Here is a 24,101-nt window from a genome sequence, read left to right as displayed (position 1 = left end):
CAGTTTTCCGGCGAGACAACTTAGAACATGACCAGAATAATCACTTGTTCGTCTTGGTATGTTCTTATTCTTCTCGCGCCGGGTCGTGGGACCTATTTGTCGTACATATCTTGTAGGAAGCAGAATACCGGAAGTTGCGTTGCGGTTAACCGGGATAACACTACAATTCAGGATCCTCTTGGCCCTGGGAAAGACCGTGAAGGAAACGACACGCAGGCGCAGCTGGAGTAAAGAAAGGGGCTGCCCTAAGGGTATAACTCCTCCCTTCTGAGACTATTGAATTACGAATGCCAACTTGCCGTTCGGTACTTTGATTCATTTATCGACTACGTTTACGTTGTATTGTACTTCCAGTTCATTTTAGTTATTATATCGAGGGGGTTATTTATTAATCTCGAATATAACCAAAAGAAGAAATGGCTCAGCAGTTTGTCGAGACTACAATTAAGGGAGACAAAGTGGTGATGTTTATGAAGCCAACGTGCTCGTATTGCATTATGGCCAAAGATGTTTTGTCAAAATACAAATTTAAACCAGGACATTTAGAATGTATTGACATCAGTGGACGCAGCGACATGGGCAAAATGCAAGACTATTTCCTGGAAATCACCGGTGCTCGCACGGTAAGTTTACAATTGATTCGCTTTGATAATGAGGCGATCGTAGCGGTTTAGTATTTTGGAAGAAATTGTATGTTATGTGGACAGTTCGTTTGATTATGTGTAGGCCTTTGGTAGTATATTCGCCTTACGGGAATTTGTGAACTGTGTTCGCCATATCCCTTTGATCCCATAGATAAAAGTGACTCAATTACCGTCTCGGAAATGATGCAGTCATCATGCACAGCTGCTCACTTCAATCGGTTGAAATTAAACAGTATCAATGCACCTGAACTCATCAAATTATCTAAATATAATCAAGTGGATTAAGTCGTTTTTCCTATTGCTATGTATGTATTCGGGGGAGGTGCACACAATGGTTCTGTGATCACGTGCCTCGCTGACAATGATGCGTGTGTATTGCTACGTTCCCACAGGTGCCACGGGTGTTTATCGGCGAAGATTGCGTGGGCGGGGGCAGTGACTTGGCAGAACTGGATCAGAGTGGCAAACTGCAAGGCATGCTTCAAACTATTGGAGCGCTTCAGTGACGTATCACGGTGCCCCCATCAGGTACACACACACACACACACACACACACACACACACACACACACACACACACTGCATGAGGTGTAGAGTAGTAGGCCTAGCTGATACCTCGGGAAGAGGGGGACTATACAACCATTAGATATAAGTACATCTTCACACCACATGGTTAAAAAGATTGAAAGCATCAAAAAACGTAACATTTTATTGCTGACAAAAACATGGATACACCCTGACATCAGTTTCATTGGATTAGTGATCGGCTCCTCGGATCCCCCCCACCCCCCCAGTCCATCCCTCCAGCTGTTCACCTATTGGCTGGGTTAATCATATACCAATAATCTCAGTGCATTATTTTCCCTCAAGGGGTCACATATTGGAAATGCTATTGGCAATAATTGATGTATTAAAGAACACATTTTCAATTGTATATGTTGATCAGTGGGTCTATGATGACGTCATGATGCAGTACTAGCGTTTGTGTGTGCCGACTTGAATTTGAGTTTGGGCCAAAACCATACTACTACCCACATTACATAATATGGTCTTTATTATAATGATAAGAGGATATAACATAATTCACTAGTTAGTACCATTTATGCTAAAATAAAGAACTATTCGAAACAGTTGATTGAAAGGCTGTGCAATAAAGGGTCGCGCAACACAAAGTGCACAAAAGGAAAGAAAATAAAAAGAAAACCTTCCATATTTAATAGCTTACAAAAATAATCACAGCACCATTAAACCATAATATATGATTCATGTTATTCCAAAATGAAACAAAATATATTTGTCACCTCTTAAATTTCCCAACCATGAAATTAATATTCACATAACTTAAATAACATTAAGAAAATATGCAAAAAGCACCTTTTTAAAAATGAACCAAAGGCCGTGTAGCCTATATTCATCTAAATTTTAGAATGTCATTGTATTCGATTTTCTGAAATGGATCATAGAAATAGCCCTGTTTGACCAAAAAGGCATTGAGACACATTGAATAATGAATGATATTTGAAACACTGATGCATGTAGTCTTTTAAAAGGAAAATAACCTAACCTTACATAACGTAATATGATGTCTTGCCACATATCTGAAAACAACCTGAATGTGCTACTGGTGGCATTCGGGTTGTGCATCAGACCTCTGAACGCTTTACCCCATGTTCTCCCAACAAGGCAACCCTTTTAGTTACACAACATTTAGATGTATTTGAACTCCAGAGACAAGTGTGTTTTGTGTTTTTAGTTTTTTTTTTTTATTGAAACCCTTCAATGTTTTATGCAAGGAAACATCATGGGCCGATTATTGTTTTAAAACTATGGGATTTAGTAAAAGTGTCTCTCAGGCGTTGAACAGAATGATCCAGTAATGTCTCTAAAGTATACAGGGCTGCACTCCAGCACAGTGGTGTGTTTCGGGTCCGGGCTAGGCTTGTTCCACCGGGTATGTCAGTGTTGGTGGGAAACATTACGCTTGGATTCTATTTCATTGTCATTTGATAGATGGGTACCTAATGTACACTCAGTCAGCCAGTCAGATGAAATATACATTTTGAATGGCTGTTGGTGGATGAGTCACTGGACCAGGCTTGACACTCTGGCTTTTCCCCCGGGCCAGTGGGCGACGGAGCACGGGTCTCGTCGTGTTGACGCTGTTCCGATTGGCTGCCTGGGGCCACGGCGACCTTTGCACTCTGCCCCACTGTGGTGGTGTTGTTGTGTTGTTATCCACCCAGCGTGTCTCTGCTCCGCCGCACTCCAGCCCTCCAGTAGAAATCCCCAAGCAGCCAGTACTGCAGACCATAATATTGCTATCCCTGACGTCTTCTCTCCCAAACCAAGGTTCTTGATATGTTCTCATCCAGTTCTCATGTTTGGTGACCCCCCCCCCCCCTCCCCCCCGCGCCTGACCCCCTTCCCGTGTATTCCACAGGGTGTGTGTATGTGTCGGAGGGGGCCGTCACATGACCATGCAGCGGGACTTGCGTAGCTTGCGTCTCCGCTGCTGGTACTCACTGAGCTCCTGCAGGTAGCCCCTGGACGGCCAACGCAACCTCTCCACGTGGTCCCGCTCTTCTTCTGGAACGCGCACACACACAACAAACGCACAACACACAATGCACACAACACACACACACACAAGCAAGCAAGCACATGCATCACACAAACAAAGATGTATATAAACACACACATGGGGTCACACACATACACACACGGGCATTGATGAATACGGACATGGCAGCCCTCTCAACACTAATGTTACTAATGTTTAATGTCTTTTAATCGCTGAGCACACAAACCTACGCTGTCTCGCCTTCTGTAACTGCCAACACGTCAACAGTGTTTGTGTCACGCTTGATGCTTCTTCTTCTTTACAAACTATGAGTGAATTATTATTCTTCCTTTTCATTTGGTTGTCCAGCTGAATCTTTTTCGTTACTCGTGCCTTTAACGACCGTCCAATGGATCCTAAACAAGTTCCCTGTGTATGACTAAAAATGACAATAAATGCTTTCCATCACAAATCATGTGCATCACTGAAATGAGTCACATTCTTATCTGCTTGTTTTATAACATGCTTTGGCTGATGCATACATACTAATGCCAAAGAATAGAGGGCGATAACAACTCCCTGTAACAGAACACTTAGTTATTAGGAACTATGGGCAAGTGTGTGAACAAGGCACAGAGCATTCCCAGTAAACACCACAGCCCAGTTCAGCTTCAGCCTATTAATGATGTCGTAATATTCAAGACTAATCTGACCTTCTACTCTTGGCTGACGTGAGAGTGTGTTGGAGTTAGGCCATTTCCTGCAGTGAATTCTGGAAGCATAGTGTGATCTAAAAAAAGGGCATGGATGGTGAGAGAGAGAGAGGGGGGGGGGGGGGGGTACAAACAGACACTGACCCGAGAGCTCGAGGAAGTCTGCTTTGTGGCTGAAGATCAGGTAGTTGTTGGCGATGAAGTGGAGGAGCCATACATACAGCTGCTCGGCGTTGTGACACTGGGCAGCACATAAGACGTTAGAGTCCTACATGGATCAGTACAGTATATGCACCCACCACACAAAGTGAATTTCTCTTATCGCAGACACACGCACACACACTGACCTTTGCTCGGCGGAGTAGCCGGATCACACTGATACCGGTGGATGCCAGCTCCCTGCTGGGCATGCTCTGAAGATAGGCACACACGCACACCTCACACAGATGCTGCAGGCGCTTCACTTGGTACATCTCGGCACAGACGAGCACTGCCATGGCCTGTAGCACACTGGCTGGACATAGAAACACACACACACACACAAAGCACAGTCTGATAGAGTGTAGGATTTCACGAACATATCCTAACCTTTAATTGCTATATCGAGGGAAATTAACTGTGCAGTATGGTTATTTTGTTTTGGCTCTCAGTTTGTTTGGCTTCCAGACAATGTCGCCAAGAATAAACAGTGAATTTTTGGTCATCACAGCTGTCAGTCAAGGCTGCCTGTGGGCAATATGCACACTATAAGCCAACTCTCCACTGATTCCGCCCCCGGGCCAAATGACGGGGTTGAATCCCTGCTGCCAGGCCAGTGTAAATCAAAGAAACTGCTTGTTCGTAGGGTTGCCCTGCTGAAGCCAACCATAAGCACCCACTGCGCTGCTCCAGTGGGGATTCTGACGCCTGTGGCTTTTGTTTGGCTGCTCCTGGAGTAACCTTGCCTTGACTTTGAGCACAAAACGCAGCAGCACAGCAGCATAGCCTCCCCCTCTCTTTGGCAGCTCTGTTTTCCTATTTCCACGTTATATTGAGAGACATGTGGGCAAGTGAAAGCCTGTTTTGTTCTTTGCATGCTCCAAAACCGAGAGTTTGTTGAATATTTCTCACCAGCTATTTGTGTGTGGGAAGACATAGAAACACGATTGTTTATTTTAGGTTTGGGGTTATGATTGATTCATCCTGAACCCGTGGAGGTGTAAGAGGCTCCTTACTATTTTTAATAATTAGCATGGACTTTAAGTAAAACAAAGATATGTGTGCCACACTGACAAATCATGTCTTCTGAAGAGGTATACTTAAAATAATCTTTGTGTACCAATGGAAATCTTTTCCATGAATGTTTCGGGTGTGTGTCAATATTTCTGTAATGTTTGAGAGACTAAAATACATAGGGTGGCGGTGATTCCACCTTGTTTTGACTTTATGGAAATGTTCCACACACGGTTTCACCACCTGCAAAACACGCTAAAGTGACTTTAATATTAGCAGTGAGCATTGCTAATGAGCGCTTTTATTGAGCGCACTTATGCATATTGCATGTGTAAAAGCTGGTCATGGCTCTTTCTAAGGACACATCTGGGAATGTTACTTAACAACATATCACCTCATGCTAGTCTCAGCCTCCTCCGTTCATTTGCCCTAGGTCACCATGGTACTCGCCCTGAACATCTGATACATAGAGCAAGTAAAACCAGGAAGCGTCTACAAGAAGGGTCAGACATGATCCTTGTCAGGATTGTCATTCACAGAAATGTAGACGTAGCCCCAGCATGACAAGTCTTCTCTTTATTTTATCTTTACCTAAATCACATTAAGGTCCCAGGCGTATGGCCCAGGGTTGGTCATAATTGCATGTCAATCAAGACCTCTTCCTGACAAGTGAACAAGTGGTTCTTGACACAGTTAATCAAGGCAGTGTCCCAGGCTCTCCATATGCAAAGTCTGGCTCTGCGAGGCTACTGAAGTAACATAAGGGCGGTGATGTTCCCGAAAATGCATGGTTCGATTTGGGGATTAGTATATGTGGTTTAATTTGAGCTCACTGCTGTTCTCTGCAGTACTACGGGGAGACGCATTGGCAGCCTGTGCAAAATCACTTGATTTCATAAGGCCCTGTCATCTTGTTATAGAAGGACCATGAGGCAATTTGGTCTCCGAACCCGTGGTGCACTTAATGAAGAAAAGTGCTTCACGACAAAAGGGCTATTGTGTGTTTAATATTCACAAGACCTTAATTGTGGGTTTTGTGCCCTCTCAAAGGTAAAATAAAAAAAATATAACAGCTAAAAATATGCAGGCTGATGACGACAGTCTGATGTAAGTATTAAGGAAAAACACAGCTTTGCTCACATCTCACCAAGTACCAAGACCAGCCGACACTGCAAAATACATGCCATAGATTGAGCTGGATAGATATAGCTATTCACAGGAACTGCAGGTGGGACATATATTAAATATTGTTAGGTATTAGTGTTTTCTGAAAAATTATCTTATAAAATGTATATATTAAAATATGAACAAAGGCTTGCTATTATTCCATGAATAGTGTAGCTTGAAATGTTTTCTTTTGAGGTTTTGTGTTCATTTGGTTTTATTTTAATTTTAACACAAATGAACACAAAATCTCAATGGAAAACATTACAGCATAAACAGCGTTATGCTGCTAATGCTTTTTCGTCCCACTTTTGCCCACTGGCCATGGCATTTTGCAGCAATTATTTTGTATAATGGGGGTGCTGGCATTCCTTGCTAAGCCACTGCATATGTTATTTTCGTCTATATTTTTCCGTTTGCATATGAGGTGGTCTGTGAAAGGTCTTGATGACAATTTGGTGGCACACCTAAACTCAAAAGTTGTAAACCACCGCCATAGATCAACTTTAAAACTAAAGCCACGGTCTACAGCTCAGGCCATTCTTTATCATTGCGATATACATACAAATGGGATTCAAATCATTTTTAGTGTGTAGTAACTCTTTAAAGGACAGCATTATGTCATCAGTAAGTCTGCTGATGTCTGTGACAGTGGGCTGGATTCTACATCAGTGACCTTTGGTGTTGAAAGTGGTTGACAGCATCATTGCCCACCCATGAAGCTGTTCTGAAGTCATACAAAGCACATATTTAATTTGCTATGAAATATCTTATGCCCATTTAAGGCAATATTATTATTGCATTATGTAAAGCGAAAAAGTGCTTTATAAATGCAGTTCATTATTGGTAATAATTTATATAATACTATTATTATTATTTATATTATTTCTCGTAAAGTCTTTGAGCTGAAAAATAAAAAGGGGAGACTACTTTCCTCGCTTCCCGAAGCAGCAGCAGCAATGATGGTGTTCATGTGGGTTTTTGGGGCGTTTTGAATCGTCACACAGTACACTCACCAGGACAGCAGGTGTCAGTGTAGAGATACTCCAGGAAGGAGAGGAAGGTGTCTGAGGAGACTCCGTGGATCGGCACCACTCGGCTCCGTGCCTCTGCGTACTTTCCACTAAACATGGCCGCCATGACGTCACAGCGTGCCACCAGTACCGCTCTGTGGGCTGGCAACACACTCCCTAGAGAAAACACACACACACACACACACACACACACACGGACAGACACACACACACCAACCACAAAGCAAAAAATTGCTAGTTATAGTTCAGTCATAAGACCGATAGCACAGATAGAAAGAGAACAGCAGACGTGATTATATAGGCTATATTATAAAACATCAGTCCTTTACAGATTCAAACATCCTTGACTCTTGATCGAAAATAGATTGTCAAATTTAGTAAAATGAATTCCACTAAAAGGGCATTAAGCAACATAATCTCTGTGATGAATTGAATCAACTATAATTGATCCTGTCAGGGTCCAATTTCAGGGTCCAAAGTCCTACCAACAAATCTGAACTCTTACTGCTTGGAATTCATATAAATTATAATCAGTTTATCTGATGAGTCTAGTCAAGAATAAACCAAGAAGGGTGAATACAATGTATGACGGGGTGTTGCTTAGAACTGCCAAAGTTTACCACATTAATCAACTGTGATTCATATTAGATACGTTGATATATAACAAGCGCTGTGAGTGCAATTTGGAAAAAAAAACGAAACATACATTCTAGTTTTATGTATGCAACAACTGTTTAATATACCCAGTAATATTCCACTAAGAAACAGAGTTAATCTGTTGAATATGGTCTGGAGACGCTTTAAAGGGTAAATGTTGTGTTGGTTCATGCGTACTTCAGAAGATACTGAGGTATGTGTATGTACCACCGCGTCATGCGTTTGTGGTGATGTTGTATCATGGTTACTCAACGGGTAGAGCTAGCACTATTCCGCCCAACATCCCAAATCTCCTGTCTGTCTCGTGAACATCAGAGAGATGCCCACCAGACCTGAGGTGGATTTGAGTGTAGCGGAAGGCTCAGTGAATGCTCGGGGCATTGTCTGCTGCCTCTGCCTCCGCTCACTGCCGCTTAATACAGTTTCAGTGGAAAAATATGATGGCCAATTTAATCACAAGGATGGATTGTGCTGACCAAAGCTGGGAGAAAGGCGCTCTAACTTCCCTCTCTCTGAGGCCCAGGGCACCGGAGTGAAGCGTTTATGGTACAGCTTCTCGCAGACACAGGAACTATTCTAGCAATACTTGAGAAAAATACAGATGAGCAGGAGGAATAAATTGTGGCTATGGAGAAACAGGAGAAACCTAGCTATCAAAAGCTAGCAATGGGACACAATTAACAATATGATTGTAGCATTTTCTTGAGGTAAAAAAAAAGAAAGAAGATATTTATTAATAATTAATAATTAATAATGTGACCTTTCTTGTCAGAGTCATGTGTATTAATGTGTGTGTTTGTGTGCATGGGTTTGTGTGTGTGTGTGTGTGTGTTTGTGTGCATGGGTTTGTGTGTGTGTGTGTGTGTGTGTGTGTGTGTGTGTGTGTGTGGACTTGCCTTGCACCATGAAGATGACGTCAGAGTAAAGAGGAGAATTAAAGAGACTGACGAGGGTCTGGGGCCCAAGGACTGCTGCCCGCGCACTGGGGGTCTCCCTGGAGGCCTACACACAGCCACACACACACACACACACACACACACACACACACACACACACACACACACACAGCCACACACACACAAACATCACACACATCTCTAGCATGAATCCACCCCTATTAGCATCAGAGACATGGAGAAGATTTGACTCTACAGCTGCCTCGGCCACTAACGCTCGTAATTCTATGCATTGGTCTTCGCTCACCTATTGAATATTAATAGGCTGTCGGCCAACCCTGCTTCACACAAGTCACGGCCATCGGAGCTGAATGGCCAAGCACAGCCGCTATGGATCTGATGCTAGCGCTGGAAACAGAACAGCCAATTGAAAGACTTCCTGACACATATTTACCCTTGGGAAGAATGTGTTAGGCAAAAAAAAAGATAATCCATACAAAAGCTCTGCGCCGTGTTTTCAAATGTGCGTATTTGTGAGTGTGTCTATGTGTGGCGGGAGACAGGCAAGCGTTTCATACGCCACTCGCGTTCATTGCTACAGAATCCCATCGTCGATACTTGACCTTTCTCTTTCGACCGGAAAAAAAAAACAATGGACTATATCCTAGCAGCACTGTGTTGATGGTAGTGGTGCCCAGAGAGTGTTCGATAAACACGTCCCAGCTTAAGAAAGCGTTTGAAATATCCCTAGCTTTGTGTAGAAGACATGCAGAGAACACGTTTCTGAATCCAGAGAAGCCCATTCGAGTCACTCTGCATTAGCCTAGCCTAGCTGCCTGTGGGGTTTATCTGTGCTGACCACTGCTGGAGGTGAATAGACCTCATTCATCCAGATGGCTGGCCATGGTGTAGCGTAGCGTGCCTGGTACCACAAACCTGTCCGATCTCAGGTCCTTCCTCTAACTGTGGTCATAGTACGCACTCATGTCGGCACGCACATACACAGGCACACAGCTGGTCCTCGCATTGGAAACAGATCACAGTGCTTGACGATTGTGTTTTACATGGTTGTCTACCCTCTAGATGTGCCTCTAACCGCTTATTTAATTATTTGTGCTATGCTTATTCTCACAGCGGCTGACATGTGATTAGGGGCAACGAATTGTGTTAATTACGGTTTCATTATTGTTGCTTATTGGATAATGAGATGAGCGGCGCATGGTGGGTTTAATTAGCCCAAATATGTGATTAGCCTCTCAAATGGAAGGCGTGTTGTGGTTAAACTTCAGATAGACATTTGTTTCCATTGAGCACATTATAAATAGCACTATTTTATCAGAAAGCATAAATAAAGAATTGCACTACAGACTGCTGAATAAATGAAGATGTGTGTGTGTGTGTGTGTGTGTGTGGTAGTGTGTGTATATATCTGTGTGTTTGAGTGTCTATATGTGCTTGTGTGTGTATGTGTGTGCTTGCGTGTGTGTGTGTGTGTGTGTGTTTGTGTGTGTGGGAGTGTGTGTATTTATATATTTGTTTGTGTGTGTGAGTGTGTACATGTGTTTGAGAGTGTGTGTGTGTGTGTGTGTGTTTGTGTGTGTGTGTGTGTGTGTGTGTGTGTGTGTGTGTGTGTGTGTGTGTGTGTGTGTGTGTGTGTGTGCATGCGTATGTGTGTGATCACCTTGTCCATGCCAACGAAGGAACGGATGCGCTCCATGAGCTGCGCCACAGCCAGGGTGTTCTTCAGCTTCTCCTCCAGAGCCTCCTGGAGGTGGTCCCATTCCCACGCTCCTGCACCCAACACACCTTCACATTAGACACACACTCACACCCATCTGCCCTCCTGCAATAGCCTCCTTTAGTTCACACACACACACACACACACACACACACACACACACACACACACACACACATACACACCCATACCGTCCTCCTGCAATAGCCTCCTTTAGTTCACACACACACTTTGTTATGATCTTATTTGTAAAAAAACATGACCTATAAATAACAAATATCCCATTAACCTGAACTTATCTTTGTTTGTTAGTTTAAGTGTTAAATGATCAGTGGTATATCCTTGTGCCGATATGCATATGCCCATTTTCAGAGGTCCACACAGTGGGAATAACCCTATACGACTACTTTTTGTTGGAAATGGAAACAAATAACTCTCAGCCTTCAACTCGTTCCTGTGAAGCGATGCTACATAGCCATCTGCTGTTGCAGCACATTATCACTAAAGATAGCGACATATACACACATACAAGCGTTCACAGCAACCAACCACATAATATGCAGCCAGACAGTTCACAATACAATAAATCAGCTTGTCTAACCATTAACCCATACAGACAAAAATAGAAGAAAGCGAAAAATAAAAAAGTCCTGATATAAGTTATGATATGTCGCCATCAATGTGGCAGTGAGACAACATCCACGCTACATTATGCACTCTGGTGGGGCGCGCTCATTTAAATAACCCGGCACAGCCCTGCAGCCTGATTGAGGGGTGGAGCGCTTCAATATCATCCACCCGTAGAACAGACAGCTGTGGGGAGCACAGAGGCGGATGTGCAGCACCCGGCTTATTAGGTCTTCAAAAGAGCTGCATGTGGTTTTGCGGAGGGAGGGAGAGAGGGAGAGAGAGGGGGAGAGAGGGAGAGAGAGAGAGAGAGAGAGAGAGAGAGAGAAAGAGAGAGAGAGAGAGATGCAGGTGTCTCTCTCTCTAAGTTTGGCTAAGCTGCTATGGGGGGAGATATGTTGTGTTTGGTTGCTAAGATGCAGGATGCTTAACTGTATGGTTGGCTGTGATGAGGCGTTCAACAACAGGGCTGGGGATGAATGAGTGGACACACACACACACACTTGAAAAGCGCTATAAGAATGCAATTAATTATATTATTCTTATTATTAACACTCAAACAGGGGGGCAGAACTCGTCCTGCCCTGAACATGACACAGAGAAACTGTCTCTGTTGAATAATCCATCGGTATGCCATGGAGACAGACCTAGAACAAACAAACTGACACCCTGTAAAATCTGCCTTGAATGACAAGCAGCTCTCGTACACAGATTCCCAGTGAGGGATGGATCGTGTGGACAGGGAAGAACGATGTCTCCATGGCCCTGCTACACGGGGAACCAAGATTCATTCCAAATGAAATTGGAAAACAATTAATATTTTCATTTCCCGTACTGTAACACAACATGACAGAAACAGTCAGACTCGCACACTAATTCAACGATCAAAGAGGGAGTCATACTCCATTAAGCATTCCACGGAACATACAGAAATAACACAAACACACACACACACACACACACACACACACACAAGCCATGCTTACTTTATTCCACAGCAACGTGTGGACCATGTTGATGGTTAATTGGGTCCCTTAGCACAGCTGACCAATTTTCTGATTGTGTTTTATTGAGATGCGTCATCGCCTTGCGGATGCTCTCTATAGTCACACACACACACACACACACACACACACACACACACACACACACACACACACACACACAGCTCTCTCTCTTGCTCTGCTTATCTCATGGAAACGCAACCTTTTTTTCTTCTCTCTCTTTCTTCTTAAAACTCCTCCCACCCCCCAGGCCCCCTCTTCTCAATCTCACGTCCCTCGCTCCTGTTCTCTGCACAAGCTTTGTATGTGCCTCGCCGTCTCCTTGTACATAATGCTCCGAAGCTCACACACACGCCTGCACACACACACACACACACACACACACGTGTGCATGCCACTCAGCATGTGTGTGGCTACACAAAGAGCACTACGTTCTTTATATTCTCTGGAACAACTCTCTCGCTCTCTTCTTTTTATTCATGCAATCACGCTGACAAATACACACACACATATACACACACACACAATGCTGCACACCCTCCCTGCCACACGCAGACACTGCAGTTTGTCTTTCGTATGTTGTCCCATCTCTTGTGTTGCACATTTAGACTATATCACAGGGATTTATAGGACTTTTCAATTTTTCTGTGTATACTGCATGTGTGTATAGAAATTATATTTGTGTGTGTGCGTGTACGTGTGCATGTGCATGTATTGAGTCAATCAGTGAAGGTTGCTCGCATGCATGTTAAATTGGCGGTGAATCAGATGTCACTAGGGTCCTTCACAATACGGACCGAACATGAAACACAGTCCATAATGAAGGGCTGGCATGCAAAACAGAGCACAGCACAGCACTGCAGTCTCTAAGCTTAGGGTGGATATAAATCCCAATAAGAATTCCCTTAACTATTTTGCATAGCTATGATAATTGGTAAAATGCCGTACAGTGTACACAGAGGCCCACATACCAACATGTTATCTTTGCAGAGGTGTGTTATTTACCTTTTGGGATCACTTTAATATCTACCTTAAGCCATCTACTACCTGGTGAATCGATTTCCTTTTACAACACTTTTAATTAGCATGCCATTGACAAGCAATTGTTGATGAACAATAGCAGGTCCTGGATAACAGCCAACAGATGTTAATACATCTAAATAATTGTTTCCTAAAAAAAATCCTTGAAGTTGTGTGCTTTTGTTTCACTGAGAGAATTTATTAACCTCATCTCCCTTCCAACACAATTCTCCTGCAGTGACTGTAAATGCTAATGTTTTTATATCCAAATTGATGCTGGTAAATTGTATATAACTTTACTTAATTGTATTATTTACTTTATTTATTTATTTTTACCCAATATACTAACCTTCACTGTACCCTCGGCACCATTGTAAAGGAGTTGTTTTTTTTTGCCTCAATGTGTTTTCTGAGGTTAAATAAACAAAAATGAATTTGTGTCCATTGTACAGCAAAACAATGCCAGATCAAAATAAATGTTCCTTTGCGTCGCAGCACACGGTTATTCACCCTGAAATGTAGCAGAATGCTTTTGTGAGTTGTGGCACATTTCATATTCATGTTGTGACTCTTATACAGAATAAACCAGAGGACACATCACCAAAGGAAGTAGCTTGCATTCCACGGGAAACATTAGTTGTGATATTTAAATCACACCAAGCTTCTTCTGATGCATGAGATCTAAGAGTCTCTCTTCTATCCTCCTGGATGTGTCATTGCAGATGTAGCTCAGAACAACGGTTTCTACGGTGATGAATTGAGGGCATTCAGAGACTAAAGCACTTTGTCAAGGATAAAATATAAAATGATTCTGTTTCATGGGCCGTGTCCATGCATGAAAAATTGCAAAGGTCAAACGTAAAGTCAATTTTAACACCATTAACAAAATGGTAATTTGTTCTTTTTACAAATGTTTACTTCAAAACTGCCTCATGATGGCTAATCCATTTCCGCTCCCACTAGCTAGTTTTCTTAAAAGGATTAAATCTAAACCAATCCAAATACTGCCCTGGGGTAGGAACTCAATCCAGGAATACTGCAAAAGCACAGATATTGTAGACACATTAAAATTGACAGTGTGACAAAACGATTCATCTTTGCAATCCCTTGTTAAACCAAGCCCCTAACAACCAGGCGTTAAACAGTCAAGAGGTTATGAGGCATCGCACAGACACAACACTATGGCAGACGCCCTCTGGAAGGAGCCAGGACATGCACAGACTTCCTGAACAGTAAAACCAAAAAAAGCAGCTGACATTGGAACTAGACTTTGATGCTGTACATGCTAGCCTTGGGGACAAACAAAAGGCAAAGCTTTCACACCTTACACACACTGGGGTTTATGACCTGCCTCATGCAACTTTTATTTCCCTCTGGGCGGGAATCCAACCTGGGACCGTTGCCACACATCACCTCGATATTCTTCTCCCCCTTCCCTGTCTCTCAAATCAAAACATAATTTTTACTAACACAAACTTATCACGTACAAACACACACACACACACACACACACTCACACACATACACTATGCATCACTGAAGCCAGCCAAGAAGTCCCTCACACGGCCTACCTTACACCATATATCATATATATCGCTCAATAACTCAAGCTACATAAAAACAAATTATCACCTAAAGAAAGAAAGAAAAATTTGCTGCCTCCAAAGCTACTATGCACAAAGCGAAAACTCTTATCACATTAGCAATAGCAACAGCCAGAACCATCACAATTAGGTTAGAATCACTACCTCTCCTTATGCCATTAGGGTTGTAGCTTGCAAGCCTTGCCATTTTCATTATATACAATTTGGGAAAGATCTGGGTGATCAGTTAGGTGGTGACTCCAACAAACTACATCACAACAGTGCAGGCGTGTTGAGTGCTACCATGTTTACTGTAGTCATCTTGCTCAAGCAGTCCTACAATCGTATAGCAGAACTTCTGGAGGAGACAGCGCAGAGCCTGGGTCGGAAACCAGGAACTGGGAGGGGTGGAGCTACGCCTTGTTTCCTGTTTCGTTCAAGATATTCTACCAAAGAGAAACTCATTCACAATGAGTGGCTGAAGGGGAGTGTAATGCTGGCTGAGTTTGGTTTGGCAGCCTCCAGCAACATGATTAGTCGAAACAAATATGAAGCGAAAGAAACGAAAATGCCCCGTTCACTTAGCCTGGAAATCCAGACCCACATCTAGAAAGCTGTAGGGTCAACGAGTAATGAAAATGGCCCAACTCAAAGGGCGGCACCAAGCATGCATTTGAAAATATCACTGCACTCAATTGGAAAACACTACGACCAATCAGAAGAATACAAGGGGTGACGTATCCAGACCAGCAGAGCTAACCAATAGATAAGACTCTTGCTGTATCCGGTCGGTAAAACAGCAATGCTTTTGGCCCGCCTATATCAGATACACCGATGTGATTGGTTAATGTTCTGGGCCAGGGGAATCGGGGAGTGAGTATATTGCTTGTTCCCAGAGTGACTCACTGAGCATATTCAAATTGTGCTCTCGCGAGAACTCTGGATTTCCAGGGTATCGTTCACCCAGATTTCATCAAGACTTTAGGTTATGAATTACTCTGATTTTTGAGACAAACTGTAGAGTAATACAGAGCAGACTGATGGCAAGGGCCCACTACCAAAGAAGGCAGGTAGTGGAGAGAGCCTGCAGGTTAATGGGGCCGGCTGGTTCTGGATGTTTAGACGACTGAGTGGCCCGCATCGCCCATATTCTACTATTTTATTCACACTATAAATGCCTGATATACTGTCGCCTCTTTATGTTTTCTTTGCTGCCGTCATATCCAATGTTGAGTAAAGGCTTGACTCATAGGCCGCCACTTCCGTTGACTATTGATTTTTTGGCAATATGTATTCTTGTTTCAGCGAATCCTCAGTTAAATCTATAGCCTTCAGAGGGTTTCTAAGTGGGCCGTGTTGAATGCGCGCCTTACCTCTGTAAAGGAACATGAGGGTCTCCCACAGGCACAGGCACAGCAGAGGGTCCTTCACCACCAGGCGAGAGAGGCGCCCCACCGTGTGCCCGTCTGACCGCGGCATATCGTCAATAATCCCGCCATCCCACGTGGAAAGCAGAGAGTGGGGGCCACCGTCGCGCTCTCGACAAATACACCTCGACTGGGGTCGTTCCCTGGAACAGCCAGACACCAAAGTCACCCTAAGTGGTCTTTATACAATTCAATAAAACTTTATCGCTTCATCACCCTTCAGACGGGGGGGGGGGGATACGGCCTTTGCTAAAGCGCTATGATTTACGACTGATGGCTTTTCAAACAGTGGCCCCGACCTGGACTTGGGTCCCAGAAGCAGCTGTCTGAAGTAGGGGCTCACGGCGCACAGCACCGCCGCGTGCGCCCAGCCCAGCTCCTTTCCAGAATCCCCGGCAAAGAACGCCACGTCAGCGAACTGCACGCCGCGCTCCAACAGCCACTGCATGTCCTGGGAGAAGCTGGACTCCTCCACTCGGATCGGAGGGAGGCGAGCTGAACCGCGGGAGGTCGGGGGGGGGGGGGGGGGGGGCGGGGGCGGGGGCGTTTGTCGAAACAAAGGTGCCCGGGTACAAAAGGGAAGGAGCAGAAAGGGAAGGGGGAGTGGGCAGGCGCAAGGTGAGATTTAGAGACATGGAGCATCGTTCTGGAACAATCAATGGCACAACACATTCATCCCCTCCTCTGGCGATCGTTAAGAAGGAGGAGAGGACGGATGGATGCGGAGACATAAACGGCATGAGAATAATGAGGTAGTAGAATGAGGAATACTGTAATGTGAGCCAGCAAGCAGGAACGGAACAGGGGGTTGTGGAGAGGTGGACGGGACGACAACCGAGGGAAAACCAGAGGTGGAGGGATGAGCCGGATAAAGATATATAGAGGTGTGAAGAGAGAAGACAAGGAGCTAAGTACATAATGATGCATTAAGCGCGGTGCTTCAGCAGGGCCGGAGGGAGGAGGTCTTATAGGTAATAGCCATGTAAATAATAGTCCTGCAGCAGACCTCGTCTCTTTTTTAACGGTCCCTAAAGCGTATCACTGAACCATTGCCATATATATTCAGGGCTGGGTCTGGAGCACCGGAGCTCATCTAAACCTACAATGGAGTGAAACCTACAAATCAAGACGAAGCCCATGCTGCCAGCGCAGTGCCCTCTGTGATGTTGGGTCACGGTGCCGGGCTGAGATAGGCCAAGTGGACGGATCGATGCTACAGCATCTCGAGAACAGCACAGATTAACCTATTTTGAGATTCAGGAACACAGACACATCGGTGCTCTCCATCGACGGCTCGAGCAGAAGACACAGGGGGGGGGGGAGGGAGATTAGAGACTGGGTCGGCGTGAGGCGCGAGGGGGAAGGTCAAACCGCAATTCAAATCACCATTTGTTCGAGGAACAACAATTTCAGAGAGAGAGAGACGTGCGCTAGACGCCTCTGCTTCTCCTCCCTCCCCCCCTGCAAGAAAAGCCAGAGAAATGCCCTTGAGAAAATCACTGAGATCGAAATGGCAAGTTACTCTTGTCGATTTTCGACTCACTGTGAAAATGTCAAAATGGTGGGTAGCATCATGGGGTGAATGGGTCTAACGGTGTGCATGTAGAGAAGAACCGAGCAGGCAAAGAAATAGCGCATTCTCAGCAAACGCAGTCCCCCGCTTCATAAAGGTTGCTCATTTTATAGTTTCATAGTTTTATAGTTATCATTTTATCATCAGAGATGACATCAGAGAAAGATTCATCAGTTAGACCTTACACATATAGCGGTGTATATTGCAGTTGCTTTGGAGTTCCCCATGAAATGACCAAGTTCAGCGAAGCTTCTAGTTGGTGAAATAATATTATGATAGGGTTCATACATTTCACACATTTCATCACTCATTTCATGGCTCTTCAAATTAAAAAAAAACTGATAATCTGAAATACGTCCTGTGAGACACTCATTGGGCAAGTAAACAAATATTGTGTGTAGAGCTATATCTCAGAGTAAAGGGAGCACCATATTGACCTCTGACCTGGTTGTTCCAAGTGAGGAGGCTGTGGTTCATTTACTTTATTGACACGCCTCTTATCTGGTCTCTCTTTGGCTTTCTGCTTCAGACACTGGATCATGAAGAACTCCAGCTGGGGACAAATCAAACATAGGACAATACAGACTTGGTTAGTTTGAGGAACAACTAAAAGCCTTGCCGTTAGGTATTGTTCAACGTTATTTACAATTGTTATGTAAAAATCGATGCCTTGATTTGTTTATTCATATTTAACCCTGACGACCATTGAGCACGAGTCACCACCGCAACGTTTCTGCGGCAATAAGTCATAATTACATTACGTGTAATACAAAGTCCTGTGTATTACGGCAGGCTCCGAAACTGTAGCAGTTAAAGAAGACCACTTCCTACCCACTGAAATGTACTATTATCACAATATGATAGTTTACACTTTAATCAGATCTACCTTCATCTGGTTACACAGGTCTGGAGTTTCAGCCTCGTCATTAATAATTTGCTCCTTTATCACTTCATATTTTCACACGGCCATAATGCTGACATAAAATGTGAGATTCTCCCTTTTGTTTGGCCATTACAAGGAGGCCCAGAATAAAGGCAGCACCCACCACACTGCCAAAGTAGCGTCCCACGAAGACGTGGTTCAGCGAGGGCAGCTCCAGGTAGGTGGCCCCTAGGTCCCGGGACAGCTGGAGGCCCTCGCTATGGGGCACACAGCTGCTCCAGTCGGACGCACACAGGGGACAAGTACAGGGAGGGCCCTCATCTGCGGGCCATGTGAGGAAGAGGAGGAGAATAGGGACATTATCGTTACACATTAATACAATAAAAAACAAGGTGTAGGTATGGGGTATTTCTGTTGTATTTTTTCAGTTTTAACCTTTATTTAACCAGGTTGTTTTCATTGAGATTCAACATATCTTTTACAAGAGAAACCCGGCCCAGACAGCCGCAGCAGACAATAAAATACACTTCACAACAAGATACAACAGTGAATCATTGAGTTGTGCAGAGAAGAAGGAGCAGACTTACGAGGCCAGACCGTTGCATTGATCTGCATCCGTTTCAGTCCCAGCCTCGACCATTGACTTATTATTCTGTCAGTGGGATAGCTGCCTCAGCCTCATCCTGTTTTCTAGCTCATTCCAAGACAAGGGGGGCCGAAATACTATTCTGTTTCATTTCATCAAGTTGCATCAAGGAACCACTTTTTTAAGTAAGGCCCTGGTTTAAGCATGAAGGAGTCTTCAAGAGAGTCTTCAAGAGTCAAACCCATGAACTAGACCAGGACAAAGACCGCACCGGCATGAGGGGTAGAGAGCTCCTGTCATTGTTGCTGAGGCTGATGCTGATAACCTGAGATCAAACCTGCTATTGTGTGCAACAAAGTCCTTATCGTGTACTAAAACCAAAACAATGACCTAACCCTTAAGCGATGAATGCGGGTAAACATTTACAAATGGGACCTGACTGAAGTTGAAACAATACCCATTCACTATCTCCGGTCTGGTCCATTAATTCCGATAATGTCTAACCTGTTTAACATGGGTTAGGGTAAGACAATGAGGATAATGTCAAGACGGAGATTCACCCTCAGATTCAGCAACAAACCAGATTAATCTGGCTCCGCACATCGGTGCTGTATCTGCCATAGCGTGCGTTCATTGAGAGGTTTGTATGCACAGTACATCCAGGGCTGACAATGCAAGGGGGAAATTAGAGCAATTAAGCTTGAGGAAAGATCGCACAAAGGAAGAGGCAGCTTGAGGATGGCAGGAGTAGAGAGAGAGAGAGAGAGAGAGAGAGAGAGAGAGAGAGAGAGAGAGAGAGAGAGAGATGCAGCTCAGTGATCAGGCTTTGGACGAATTTGACGTCTTAACAATCTGCCAGCATTGGTAGACTGAATGTGTGTGTGTGTGTGTGTGTGTGTGTGTGTGTGTGTGTCTGTGGGGGGGAAGTGTATGTATGAGTGTTGTGTGTGTGTAAAAAGAGAGAGGGGGAGGGAGAAACCTGGAATAAAATCTCCAAGGCTGATGGACTGTGACTAGGCATCTCTCTGACATCATCACTCACACTGTGCGCTGTGTGAGGGTATGCGCGTGCATGTGAGGTTTAATGGCCACATTAGCGCTATGTTACAGAGCATCCTCTGCTCCACTGGCGCCCGTGGGTGCTCTAAATCCGTCGGCAGGAAATGGCCGGCGATCATCCGTCAGTCTCAACACTCATCGCAGGGGGAATCACTTGGAGAAGCTCACAGCCGGCAGAAACACAACAGAGACGACCTGCACCCCTCACCTCACCTCACCAATGTCCGTTCCCTCCACCCTCTCTCACACCAACATTTTTCTCCCTGTGCAGCGTGAGCATCTCGGCTTCCCCCAGCAGATCTCTATCTCTCACAGGAAAGATTAAAATACATTCCCACCGGGTTTGCTTGCTCACGGGGTTCATAAAGGGGTCTGTGTTGTTTGGTGCCAGAGGCTGCCCGACCAACGGAGTGTCAGGTTAAGGAGAGCTGACGTTGAACAGCATGGCCAGAGGGGCAGGGCCGTTACTCATAAACCTGCAGTTTGGTGTTTATTGAACTCTTGTCTGTCTGTGTATTGGTGTCTTATGTGTTTGTGAATGGCTGTGTGTGTGGGGCTATATTGCGGGGCTTGTAATAGCCTCATAAATGTAGATCGAAGGTAATGCCTTGCGCCGGCTTGTTAGCGCACAAATATGCATTAGAATCGGCAGGATGACCGATCAAATTGTCAGTAGATCATTATCATTATGTAGAGGACAAGCTAAAGGACAAACGCCTCATACAGCATTGAGGCGTGACTATAATAAAATCCCTGCCAGGTTGAGACAGCAGATTGTAGCGACCCCGAAATCCAATCCCGATTGTACCAATGACACTGAAGACAAAGGGACTGCTTGTTCAAAGATTAGAACGAAAACAAAGACAGGCAGCTCATTAACAACGCAGGTAGATCCAATCTGATCCCAGACATCCATCCCTTAATGCCAACCAAGCTCTTGTGGGACTCATACTTGTGGGAGATTGTGGGCTTTTTCCGACCCTAGTAATTACACAAGGGCAACTGAATACAGTTAACAGGACTAGAACAATGTAATCCATAAAGGAAGAGAGAGAGCGAGAGCAAAAGAGAGAGAGAGAGCGAAAGAGAGAGCTATAGAGAGATGCTGCCTAGGGTTAATGTGTGGTTGTTCGTCCCTCAACTCCCTGGAGCCCTGAGATCGATGCAATATCGTTGTGCTCACCGTGCAGACGTGCTCCCACGGCGACCAGGATGACCGGCACACCCCAGTGCCTCAGGAGGGGGCGGAGTCTGGGCGCGTAGCCATTCCTCACCTGCTGGAAGGCCAGCTTGTCGTTTACAGAGTACTTAATGACCAGTATGTCTGCCTGCTCCAGCACACTTCGCACGCTCGCCCAATCACTGTCCAGCAGATCCTGGTGGGGGTGATGTAGTAGGTGGTGGGGGAGAGGCGGGGGGGGAGGTGTAGCATGGAAAGATTAGATGGTGTTGAAGAGCAGTTTTGCGGAACAGAAAAAACACAGCATTAATCTACGCCATTCGACTCTGAACTCAATTCTCCCCCCCTATGTATCTTCCTATATGTCTTCCTAATTCCCCTCGTTCCGGGATGTAGTTGCATTACATAATATCAGTGTTATTTTTCCTGCTTAGAGCAAGATTACGGGCAAACCATGGCAAGCTTTAATCAGAATCTTTGCCATGATAAAAAACGTATGGACTGAGGCAGTTCAGTCACCATCATGTCAATAATGGAAGGGGGGGGGGGGGTGGTCACAAATTAATGGTTTAAAAGGATCAACAGTTTGTAGTTTATTCCACACATGTGATCTATCATTAACCTCTGTTTGTGAGGTGAGGTCATGTGCGTGCCCTGATTCCTGCTGGAATGACAATCATTCACTCAAGAAAGCCTTGTTACGTAATTGAGAGTCTGCATCCTCGCAACGGCAGCAGCCTGAGTTTTTGAACATCCTTTAAGCCACGGTTGCAGACTCAGAAGTGGAAAGCAAAAAACAAAAACCAGCAGCTCCCTGACTCACGCTTCCAGCAGCACAGACTAAAATACCCTGCCTCTGCCTGCTTCCATTGCATGCTCCACCGTCTTGACCTGTCCTGACCCTTCTCAATCGCACCAAATCAAATAAGAACATAAAACCAGCCGTGCGATCTTAGATTAATGGCTGGAATCCAGATATGATTGCGAGAGGGAGCGAGAGAGAGACTGAGATAATAGAGGAGCCCAGGAGTGAATGATTTTCATAAAGGACAACTGATTGGCCGATCAGAGAAATGGATTGGATTGAAAAGTCGTGTCTGTCTGTCTCATTGTCTCATCGTCTGATCCATCCATTTATCCCTTCATCCGTCCATCTATCCCTTCATCCAGCCATTCATCCATCTGACCAACAGGCAGCAGTCCCTTACCCAGCTGGGGCAGTCCCGCACCACCACGCTCACATCCCCAAAGACCTGCGAGGTGTACTCCATGAAGGCCGGGTGGTGCAGGCTGTTCTCCAGGTCGTGGGGTCCCACCACTGCGCCCTGGCCCAGGTAGCTCCACAGCAGGCCCCCTTGCAGCTGGCCCTGACCCATGGGACCCTCCTCCCCAGGGCCCACAACCCCGGGGCATTCGCTGCCGAGGGCCACGATATGAATGGACCTGCAACAGCACACCAGCGGGCGGACATAACCATGAGGGGGGGGGAGTGAATGAATGAATGAATGCACAACACAGGCAAAACAATGATCCACACGAAGCACTGAAGCCGGTCCAGGGGTTTAGGGTGCGTGTCTGTGGGGGTTGGGAACCACACAAGTGATTTAGAAATCGGATGCCAAGCCGCTCTCTGTCCTCTCTTTAGTGTTAATGTGTATCAAGCGGACAGCGCATCAAATCATTGAGAAATAACTAGCAGTTATTTGAAGGATGGAAGAACTGTCACATATAGGATAGGCTGTACTGTTTGCCTTTTTTGTCATTTTGGTTAGATTTCACCTCATTTGTATTATAATTGATAATAACAACACAAATTATAATAAGTAATATGATCATGAATAAAACATACATTTTGCAATAATGATAATTAGTATTATTGCATGATTATTGCATTGTTATTGTATTATTATATTCATATATTCGGGGGAAACCGCGTGTATGAAGATACATATGAATGAGATGGCCGTTATCTTAAAGCAACTTACATTGTGGGGTTTTTCTCTCGCCTCTACGCCGCGGAGCACGTTCTCCACGGTGCGTTTTCACATGAGTCTGCAGTCAAAGGCTTTTCCGCAATGAGTCGCGGTTCCGCTTGCTTTCTTAATCCCTCTCATCTGTGGCATGTGCTCGTTGAATCACGGCCGGAGAGTTTCGCAGCTCACTCGCATGATGTGTGCCCCTCTTTCGAATCATTAAAGCGAACCTTTTAAAGAAAAAAAACAACAAAAATCCGTCCTGACCGCAGATGCGCACCGGACCGCCGCCTGGCGAGTCTTCTGTTCACCGCGCTTCGGTTCAGCCGGTTAATAACATCAGGCGGGCACTATGCAACACAGAAACAAGTTGTCATTCGCCTAAAGAAAAGATAAAACGACGCTGAACCAAATGTCCTTGCACCTCGATGTCCCAGTCCATGCCAATGGTTATTCCATAGAAGAATGACGCCCCCCCCCTTAAGTATTTCTGTCAAAGTGTAATAAGTAATAAATAATCAGGCTCGTAGAGCGAGGGAGAAATGGGACTGAGAGACAGACAGAGCAG

General features: G+C 44.9%; 2 protein-coding genes across 2 annotated transcripts; one reads left to right on the top strand and one right to left on the bottom strand.

The window, feature by feature from the left end:
* Positions 1-261: 261 nt before the first annotated feature.
* glrx (glutaredoxin (thioltransferase)) lies at positions 262-3,676 on the top strand. Its single transcript, XM_084464595.1, has 3 exons — positions 262-623; positions 1,037-1,172; positions 3,085-3,676. Exons 1-2 carry the CDS (start codon positions 417-419, stop codon positions 1,148-1,150), a joined length of 321 nt encoding a protein of 106 aa, XP_084320721.1. The 5' UTR covers positions 262-416; the 3' UTR covers positions 1,151-1,172; positions 3,085-3,676.
* Positions 3,112-23,987, bottom strand: rhobtb3 (Rho related BTB domain containing 3; the record flags this gene model as incomplete). Its single annotated transcript, XM_084464596.1, has 13 exons — positions 23,546-23,987; positions 22,769-23,003; positions 21,564-21,756; positions 18,899-19,056; positions 18,297-18,405; positions 16,579-16,774; positions 16,226-16,422; positions 10,562-10,671; positions 8,877-8,986; positions 7,310-7,479; positions 4,265-4,431; positions 4,062-4,158; positions 3,112-3,230 (listed from the first exon to the last, which is right to left on the bottom strand). Coding segments are annotated over exons 1-13 (1,863 nt in total). The 5' UTR covers positions 23,548-23,987.
* Positions 23,988-24,101: the final 114 nt, after the last annotated feature.

Source organism: Micromesistius poutassou, assembly GCF_964030765.1.
Source record: "Micromesistius poutassou genome assembly, chromosome: 2".
Classification (NCBI taxonomy): Eukaryota; Metazoa; Chordata; class Actinopteri; order Gadiformes; family Gadidae; genus Micromesistius; species Micromesistius poutassou.
The sequence above is the reverse complement of the archived record's forward strand: the minus strand, read 5'-3'. Positions and strand labels throughout refer to the sequence as shown.